General features: G+C 40.8%; 1 protein-coding gene across 1 annotated transcript; it reads left to right on the top strand.

The window, feature by feature from the left end:
- The first annotated feature begins 394 nt into the window (after positions 1 to 394).
- On the top strand, positions 395 to 6,660 carry HOXB9 (homeobox B9). The gene is made up of 2 exons (XM_035313028.1): positions 395 to 1,207; positions 4,680 to 6,660. The coding sequence occupies exons 1-2, from the start codon at positions 700 to 702 to the stop codon at positions 4,913 to 4,915; spliced, it is 744 nt and encodes a 247-aa protein (XP_035168919.1). The 5' UTR covers positions 395 to 699; the 3' UTR covers positions 4,916 to 6,660.
- The last annotated feature ends 3,539 nt before the right edge of the window (positions 6,661 to 10,199 follow it).

Below are 10,199 nucleotides of genomic sequence, written 5' to 3'. Positions count from 1 at the left end.
ACACCATCCCCACTATTCTTACTACTTTTATCAGTTTTTTTTTCTTTTCAAAAAATGCGTATATATCAGTATTTATGTATACATGCCTGTAATGGACACACACATATATGTATGTGTACGAAATGTGTGGTGGTCTGTATGTAGTCGCTGGCTTTTTGCTATCATACTCTGGTGCCCGAGTGGCAAAGAATAGCTTTTATCTCTATTCCCCATTATGGTTATTAAAGGCAAAGTGAGTACATCAGCATCTTTCTTTAAAAAAAAATAATTATAGTAATAAATAAATAAATAAATAAATAATCCTTCCCCCCTCCAGGACCCCCACACAATGTTTCAGGAGCAAATCTATGAAGAGATTTTTAGCTATTAGCCCCAGCGCTGCCTGTTTCGTGGCTTTTCTAAACTACTGACGTTTTGCAGCATTGCATAAACATAAAACAATCCATCCTTGATATGGAATGCAAGGGCGGATGACAGCGCAGTGCAGCCCCCTTGGCTTCGATTGATTTACGCCGAGACTGACGCTTTATCAGGCACACGAAAAAAGTTTGACCAATCATTTTGCTGGGAGCTCACAACACAGCAGCCCAACTGTACTTTGTTGGCTAGGAAGTTCGAGAAGGGGGTAGAGTACAAATCTAGATCTGTCCTATATATTTTTTTCCCTTCATTGAACCGTGCTTTGTATGATGTCTGAGAATGTCCATTTCTGGGACTCTTAGCAATTATTATGTCGACTCTATTATAAGTCATGAAAGTGAAGACTCGCCTTCAGCCAAATTTCCATCTGGGCAATATACAAGTTCCAGGCAAGCTGGGCATAATGAACATCTAGAATTCCCCTCTTGTAGTTTTCAGCCAAAACCTCCAGTTTTCAGCGCCTCCTGGACTCCTTTGAATCCACATTCTTCTGGTACCCTTCCTGCCGTCTACCATCCATATATTCAACATCAAAGCGTCCCATCTGATAGCAGGTATCTACGGAGCTGGCTGGATCCAGTGCCCAGAGCAGAGAACCTCCCCGGGCAGGGATCTGTTAAGGCAGAGCCGCTGCTGGGCCGTCCCGGGGATGTCCATAAACAGGGAACACAGGAGTACAATTTAGAAACTTCTGCTGCAAGGGAAGGGATCGTTTCCAATCAAAGGCCCAGCTTCGAGGACAATAAAGTTTGTGAAGGAAGCGAAGACAAAGACAGAACAGATCAAAGTAAGTTATAAAAGTGAGGAAGTAAACAGTATAAAAGCTGGAGGAGGCGCAATAAAATGGGACAATGCTGCATAAAGTTTAAAATCAGGTCTTAAAGAAAACTCTCAGATTGCTGATGCCAACATAAGGGGAGAGGTGGGGAGGGGAGAGGGGTGGCATTGTCTCTGCAGATAAATAAAAATAAAAATAAAAATGAGCATGGTCTCTGGGCAAAACAGAGTCCAGAGCGGACAAAAGCTGGATCAAGTCATCCTCTTTCCTACAGAGCGCTGAGTCCGGCTGCAGAGATCACTTTTGTAAGCGGTAACAAATTTGTGCTGGGTCTGCGTGTGGAGGGGAAGAAAAGGGGGAGAAAATAAATGTCAGGGGGAAAGGTAGGGAAAGGGGAGCGGAGGGTGGCGATCGGGGGAAAACAAGGGGAAAACGAGCGAAAATTACGGAGGAAAAGTTCACGTGAGGGAAGTAAAGAGCAGCAAGGTCTTTTCCATGCCCGTTGCTCTGATTTACCTCGGCAGATTCAGGGAAAGGCTCCCCTCCTCATACTGTTTCGTGTTTTTTGGTGGTGGCGGCGGTGGGTTTCAGTGTTTGTTTTGTTGTTGTTGTTTGGTTGTTGTTTTCTTTGGGGGGGTTGTTTGTTTATATTTAATTGTTTAATAAATGTTACGGTTTAGGGTATGAATATTTCATAGCCATGCACCCTCTTAGTTAAAATTTTAAATAAAAAAGGCTGGGGAGGGGGGGAGAGGGTGCCTCCAGATGAAGTAGTTCCTTATTTGTAAGGTAGCCAGATAGGGGAACAGTTAAAATTCAGCATGTTTTTCAGTGACCTGATTAGTTTTTTGTTTGTTTTGTTTTGTTTTGTTTTAATCGAAAATATAGGGGAAAAAAAAAAAAAAAAAAAAAAAGCTTTCTCCTTGAAAGTACTTAACACTGCTATAATTAATGTTGTTGTTATTATTATTATTATTAAAGTTATGCAAAGGCATTTAAGTAAAAACGAATCAGTATCTTCACCTCATACGCTTTCAGTTGGTACCTAGTATCCATCAAAAAGGTAAAAGTGAGCGAAAGCTTGTGTTGGAGGTGAAAGAGAGAGAAACTTGGCTTCACCACCACGGTAAATATTTTGCAATGAAAGCCGAAGTTGTATAAACTTCCCGTCTGGAAATGGCAGAGAAACAGCCGCCGCTGAGGGTATAACTCTACAGAGTATATGCAGGACACGCTATCACAGTCACTCTTTTTCCTCCTGAATTAATTTTTTTTTCCACCAACCTGCAAGAGCAACAGAGATTCCAATTACAACCATAGAAATAAAAATACAGTGTATCCTCGAGCCTCGTGATTTCCTTTCCTCCGTGTCCAGGATGTTATGGTGACATTTTTTTCCTATAATTTAACTTGCACCATGCACGCGCACGCACACACACTCACACACGCGCGCGAAAAAGAAAGTCCTGTTCTATTGTACTGGGCAGAGATCCAGAACAAACTGCGACCGTGAGGTGAATGATTTGAAAGAATTAAATATCCAGGTTCTGTGCTCAATGTCCCTGAAATTGAATATATAAAAATCTTGTCCAAGAAAATGTTATTATGTTATAAGTGCAGGGACCCACGCTAAGAGGATTCTGTGTGGTTTCTACGGCATGTGGTTACGATGCATATTTTGTTTTAAATAATAGTTTAATTTTGGGGTAATGTTGAGAGCCTGCCAGTGCTGGAAGACAGAGCTGTTTTGCAGAAAGTACTCCTACCAATTTCTTTCAGGTTTTGAAAGTTTTTCACAATAATGAATCTCTACTCTGTATATGGCACCGGGATTTGTTAATTTATTTGCCAGATTTTAAAGAAGGCATGTGCCAGAACTTCTCATTCGCTTGCCAGTTTAGGCACGGGTATACAGTAAGTAGATAAAACTATACTCGCATTTAAAATATCTTATATTTTAACGATCCACGATATAACAACAAAAAAAAATCAAACCAAATAAATATCTGTTATGAAGCACAGCCCTCCATTGCCATTAAAGGATGGGTAGCAGGATTAACAGTATCAATTATTAACAGCTTTCTTCCTCTTTAATATTTAATTTTGCATATTAGATTAAGTCAATTACATTAAGGAAATAGCCGTGCAAATTTGTAAGAGGCAGTACTTACAGTGGAAGATTAACCGGATTATTTAAAAAAATATATTCAATGTATTTAATTTTACAAAGAGGAAATGTTCTGTTGGCGCGTGCGTGTGTGTATGTATATATCTATAATGGTGCATTTAATTGGTGTAAAGGTTTATGGCTTCAGTCATAATTTCAGAGAAGGAAAAGGAAATAAAATAGAAATACGTGGTCTGTCTATAAACCTTAATTTTGCTTTTCCAGTATTCAGTTACCCAGAGGTCCTCTAAAATTTGCATGTGATAGGTAAATGATCTATTTTTTATCCCAAAAGGACTTTACCTTTGTGTGCAACCTTCCCATAACACCTTCCCCAAGTACTGTGTCTGTGGGACTAATTTCTAAAATGTTGTGTCCCGTCCCTTCCCCACCCCACCCCACCCCACCCCACCCCGGCTTGACTACGCTTATTCCTGAAATGTGCTTTTTGCAAATGATTCCCACGTAACTTCTCCCATACGCGAGAGTGACGGGCAGTCTGTTATTTATTTTTGGCTGCATTTCTCCCCTTCGAAGCAGTCCTGCAAATGTCCATGTCTCTGCATAACACTGTCCAGATCTCCGGCATGAGAGTCCGGCCAGCCCTCAGAGGATTTTTATGGTTCCATTTCTTGCCACATAGCAAAATAGGCAGATTTTTTTTTTTTTTTTTTTTTTTTTTTTTTTTTTTTCCAGACGTCTCAATATTCTTTGCCTGCATGCTGTGTCTGTAGGAGTGCATCTGGAGACACGTGGGAAAACATCTGAATTATATATATAATTTTTGCATTGGTTTCTCTGAGTATAGCATATGGAACGCGCAGATAGGCATTATGCAAATCTGTAAGTGCATGCATGTGGGTGTTTTCTGGTGGGGACAGACCTGGAGAAAAGTCGGCGGGAGCTTTGCTACTGAGTACAGAAGACATGTTTGCACACAAACATACGTGTGCGCAAGCACGTATGTGCAAATTAGCATGTGTGCGCAGACATGTATGTGCACACAGACACGCGGGGAAGTCTAACTCGCTGCTGCTCCTTGCCTGCAGCCCAGATCCCCACCCACGGAGTCGCAAGGGAACGGGCGCGGCAGCTTGTCGGCACCGGGGCACCCCCCACATCTGTCCGGTTTTTTTCGCCCTGATGATTCTGTACTATTATCATAGGGCCTCTGCTGCCAGCTCATATCTCAGCGAGCATTTTTCACTCGGGCGTGCATATCCGTATGTATAATCTTAATATTTGATGGCATGATTAAAACCTTCTGAGAAACACTCAAGCTGCATCGTATTGATCTTGCTGCTTTTCTTTCAGCCAACCCAGCTGCCAGCTGGCTTCACGCCCGTTCCTCCAGAAAAAAGCGATGCCCTTACACGAAATACCAGACCCTGGAACTAGAGAAGGAGTTTTTGTTCAATATGTACCTGACGAGGGACCGTAGACATGAAGTGGCCAGACTCCTCAACCTGAGTGAGAGACAAGTCAAAATCTGGTTTCAGAACCGAAGGATGAAAATGAAGAAAATGAACAAGGAACAGGGCAAAGAGTGAAAACCAGAAAAGCAGCACCCCTCCCTCCTTACCCAGCCTCTGTGGCCGCGCACCGAACTGTAGTGCTAACATAAATAACCCAAACAACGGGAAAACCTTCCCGTTTCCCATCTCCACCTTTGCATGATGCGAGATGTTGTTTATTATTTTTATCTTCTTAGTGTTGTCACGTATGAGGCAACTTAGGAAAAACTGCAGCTCCTCTTTGGAGACACATGCTGCGTTTTGTTTCTATTTTCTTGTCGTCTTTCTCTATTATTATTATTATTTTTTTTTTTTTTTCTTCTTCTCCCTACAGCGTTACATAGACACAGGCTCCTGTCTGAGCAGCAGCTTTCTCTGCTTGCATTTTCTCCATGGAAGGCAAGACGGCAAACAAAACTGGCCACAAACAGCTCTGGTCCAAGCTCCCATCAAACCACGCTGTCTTTCTTTATCCACGTAAGGACAAAGATTCTCTGTAACACTCAGAACACCACGGTGCATGCAGGCACACAAACACACAGACACAAACGCTGAGGTGGCCAAGGAACCAGACGATTTAATTAAACTACTGCAAGACAGACACATTCGTAAGACTTGCGTTTAATTGCACCCAACAAATCATTTTCAATTCGTCAACATTACACTGGGCAAGTCGGTTAGTGACAGCCCAACTCCCAGCTGCACTGGGTTTCTTTATTTCTTTTCCTTTTTTTCCTTTTTTTTTTTTTTTTTTTGGTTGGTTTTATTATGCGGAATTTTTATTTCAATCTTGCCATGGCAGCAGATACGTGACTTTGATCTGGAAGTTTAGTAGGATCTTTACAGGCAAACATCCTCATACGGTAGCTTTATATTGGGTCACTTGGAAGAGGAGAAAAGACGGGGAGAGAGACGAGAGTGCGTGTGGGGGGCACTCTCAGAGCCGCATTGTAAATTATTCAGGAGAAAAGGGGGCGGAAGAACCCCTGCCAACTTATTCCTAACTTTTAGAGGACAGGAAGAATGGGATTTTCTAGTTTAAAAACTACCTTAGTAGAGCTGTAAGAGAGGGAAAGGTTGTGTTCTTAGTGCTAGCATATTTATAATTTATTGTGAATTGACTTTTCCTAAAGCAGTAGGCTGTTGCAGAGATAAAGTGCCAACCATAGAGTGTGTGTATTTCTTCCCCCTCCCGTTTGCCGAGATGCTTTTAATACTCCGGTGTTGTGTTTTTTTTGCTTGCTCTATGGTGAAGCGAGCTCACGGCATGTTTTCCCACTGCGACCCCCTTCACTTCGGGGCCCGGTGCCTGGCCGGCCCCGGGGCCGCCGCCTCCCCGGGGAGGGAGCCCCGGCCCGCGGGTGGCAGCGGGGGTTGCGGCGGCTCCGCGGCTTGGCATTCACCCACCCTTTTCCCGAAGAACATCCAGTGTAACAAATATAGACCCTGATTGTTTACAAACGAGGTCTCATGTCATGCCGGACGGAGCTGGTTTCTCATCTGACAGATCCGCTGGAGGTTTCTCTGAACCGTTCGTGCGGGACTGGTTTTCCTTTATCTCTGTAAGACTTAACTTTGTTTTGGGAAGGGGGGAGGGAGAGGGTGGCGGGTGGGTTAGTAGGAGTTGATTACATGGTGGCTATTGTAAAATGTGTTTGTGGTTGTGTTTCTGTGAATGTTGAAGCTCGTTTTCTGTTTCTATTGTGTCTTTTAAGTATACAAAGAGTTCTTCAGTTGTTAGTTGATGGAAAATACCGAAATAAACCTCTCTCTTTTTTTTTTTTTTTCTTCTTCTTCGTGTGCAAATTTGTGTATTTAGCTGCCAGGAGGCTTTCTAGGAACAACGCAAGTGTAAGGTAGCTTATTTTAATTGGGTGGATGGGTGGGGAAGAGAAGACACATCTATTTCTGTTGTATATGTGAATGAATCAGTGCAAATCTGACTTCATAAGCTACTAACTTGGGTATCCTAGCATTAGTTTTTGAGACCACTTTTATCTGATGTGAACAGAGATTGCCCTGAGAGGAAGTGATAGGAAGATCCGCGTTTTTTCCTTTTTATATATATATATATATATTTCCAAGTGTTCCTGTTTTATTTTGTTTGTTTGTTTCTTCTTTCCATGATCCAGAGATAAGAAACAAGTAGCTGCACCTCGGTGCACCGAAATTTACACCAGTTTAATTCCTTATGAAAGGGAAAAAAATCTTTCACTCGACCAGAAACCAGTGGGTAAGACCATTCCTCAGAAAGTTTGTTTTAATGCCTAAACTTTCCAATTTGAAGCTTTCCATCATTTAGTAGCTCCTCTGGGGCTTCAAAACTTAGCGGACTTCAAAATTTAACTATTATGTTGCCAGTGAGAGATAAATCTAACTAACCCTGTGCCAAAATATCTATTCTCCTTCCTCAAAACTAAATTAAGAAAAAAGTTTTTGCAGATATTCTGAGCTGGGAAAAAAAAAAAAAAAAAAAAAAAAAAAGTTATGGCGGCAGGATCATTTCTTTAAATCCAAATTTATTTATATATATATATAAAAGATACTATGTTGAAAAAGATTATTAGGTTTGTTTGACTAGGTAATTATTTCAGTTTTATTTGATTCTTCTCAAGGGTGAATGAACTTTTAAATCTGCTTCTTGCTAGGTTGATATATTCCTCATATTTAGAACTGAGCATGCAGTTCACTAAATACACATTACCATATTTTTGAGAAGTGTACCCATGGCTTAATTGATGTTTGCAACCCATCGGACACTAGAATTTAGAAAACCTTTTCACTTTCTTTAGAGTTGTGGAAAAGAGCAGATATTTTTAAAACAACATAAGGTTCTTTTAAAATAGAATTTAAAATGTTAGTTCGTTTTATTAGGAAATACACTTACTTTTAAAATGTTGGAAAAAATTGTCTTCTGTAGCATCAGCCTGGATGTATTTTCTACAGATGTTCAATGCTCCAGAATAAAAATCGATTTTAGAACAACAGTACCTATATGTCATTGTGTTATACTGCTTCGTCTAAAATTTCATAAATATTTTCATTGCGTTTTTCCGCGTTCTTTAGTGTCTCGTTAAATGTATTATAAGAATCAATTTTTTGCTTAGGTTAAAAGTATGTCCAGAGACAAATGGAAATAATTCTTCTCCAGTGTAGCAAGTGCTTACTTGGTCTTTTGCAGATTTGATGCGTTTCTAAATATATAAATATATATTTTTCTTTAAGTCAGAGATCGTTAATCTCTGATTGAATTCACCGTTGCTTTCTTGTTTGTTTGTTGTTTGTTCTTTTTTGAGGTTTTAATTTTTGCATTCTTGCATCAGCCTTAGGGGACCAGAAGTAGAAGTGCAAGTGCACAGTACGTAGCTTTTATTTTACTTTATCTCTGGTTTATTTTTTTACTTCCCTATGAAAACTTTGCTAAATAAAAGTTAGAAAACCAAAACAAACAGTGAGAAACCCCACCCTGCCTTCCCTGCTTGGCATCACCTCGGATTTGACATGCGGTTCCTTTTTTCAAGGACTCAATTAGCGGTTACTGTAATTCCGTCTCTAAATTCTTTTGATACTTTATTTCTTGAGAATAAATACAAAAACTTGGAAAGTGTTTCCATCTATATATTAAAAACAACAACGACAAACAAACAAATAAACAAAACCTACTATATCAACAAATATATAACAAAACCTGAGACCTGGTCAACCCTAAAGGAAGCAGGTATTGAGAAACATAACCAAGAATCCTTTTCCCACTAATTTTTAACATAATGAGCGCTCTAAAGGGTAATATTTCACTTCTTTAAAAAAATCCTTTCTTTGTGGAAGCTCTGAAAAGAAAACAAAGGAAGAAAAAAGATACTTGGAGCTTATTGAGGGAAGAGAGAGAAAGGGAAGTAACTTGTCATAAAAAAAGGAAAATTCAGTGCAGTGTGCTGCAATAAAAGAATATGACCGCTATAAAACTTTATAGGGTATAAATTTCTGAAGGTTAAGGAACTAAACGGCTGTAAAGCAAACAGTGCAAGAAAACTTTCAGGAACTCCTAAATTACTACAACGACTTGGGAATGTGGGGAAATCCAACGTGTAAAAGCTCTTGTTTCTGCTTCAGTCACATACAAAGTTCACCTCCTTTTTATTTACCCTCTGGGAGGCAGTAGTTTAAAAAATAAGAAAGGGGGAGGAATAAAAGGTGGGGGGACACTTTTGCTAATTTATTCTTCTATTGCAGTTTATTTGAAAATCTGGCACTCTGGATTATACCCTTTGTTCTTTGTTGTTGATGATGTTGTTCATTTTTATTAGTATTATTATTTTTCCTTTAAAGCAATTCCAGGCTGCCAGAATGCTGAGCCGTACATACAATAACACCACCACCACATAGATGCACCCCCACACTTACACACTAAGTTCTGGCGAGACGTCTGGGCTTGGGAAGCTCTTTATCGGTTTACAGCTCCGGCCTTCCCCCGCCAGAGCAGAATGACCAATTGTTTAGTCTCGGAATTTGAAACAATAGAGGTTTTCAAAAGCAACCCCATTTTGTCTCTTTTATTGCTAGAGTGACTGGATGGTGGGGCTTTCGCATCGCAGAGAGTGCTTTCAGCGCTGAGCGGTGCAGAGGAAGAAGTCAGCTCTCCTCTTTCTCGCTCTTTTCCCTCCTCACCGCCCTTCGCGGTCGCGGTTCCCCGGGCCCTAGCGGGCCCCTCTCCGCAGGCCCGGAGGGGGAAGAGCTGCGGTGCCTCCAGGAGCCGCGCGGTGGCGCCATTGCTCCACGAGAGACGCGCGGGTCCCGCGCGCCGCCGCGGGGCTCCGCGGAACACCTTGATTGCATTAGCGGCATCGGCCGGGCTGTTCGCTGCGGGCATGAATAGTCCCGAGGCATAAAATATAGGGTTAATTATGGCTATTTTTTCCAATTTTATAGGTTACATCTATTTTTTTTTTTCTCCGCAAGGGTAAATTATGTGAGGCTTAAAGAAAAGGGGGGGTGTTAATCTCGTGGCTCTGTGCTGGGATGCAGTGAGAGGTGGGACACGCATCTATTGTAAATGTTCGTTAAAAAGGAGAAAAAAACATCATTTTGTTATCTGCGAGTTTGGATGGAGGTGGGAAGACAGCTTTATTATCTCAAATCAACGATTTACATTTGCAGCACTGGAAAAGAGAGTGGTTCAAAGATTTCGGGGAGAAAGAGGCACATAAAAAATCAGGATATTTTTCCTTGGCTATTTAACTTGGCCGTTAGGATGGCTTGCGTTTTCTCGGCTCTTTATTTTATTTTATTTTATTTTATTTTATTTTATTTTATTTTATTTTAT

Source organism: Oxyura jamaicensis (assembly GCF_011077185.1).
Source record: "Oxyura jamaicensis isolate SHBP4307 breed ruddy duck chromosome 27 unlocalized genomic scaffold, BPBGC_Ojam_1.0 oxy27_random_OJ70527, whole genome shotgun sequence".
NCBI lineage: Eukaryota > Metazoa > Chordata > Aves > Anseriformes > Anatidae > Oxyura > Oxyura jamaicensis.
Note: the sequence above shows the minus strand (reverse complement) of the source record. Positions and strands in the feature narration are given on the sequence as shown.

Bases quoted from the DNA above. Each gene is read 5' to 3' on its own strand.
- HOXB9 (XM_035313028.1), top strand. From the start codon at position 700: ATGTCCATTTCTGGGACTCTTAGCAATTATTATGTCGACTCTATTATA. The intron at 1,208-4,679 runs GTAAGTTATAAA...CTTTTCTTTCAG, and splicing joins CAAAGACAGAACAGATCAAA to CCAACCCAGCTGCCAGCTGG.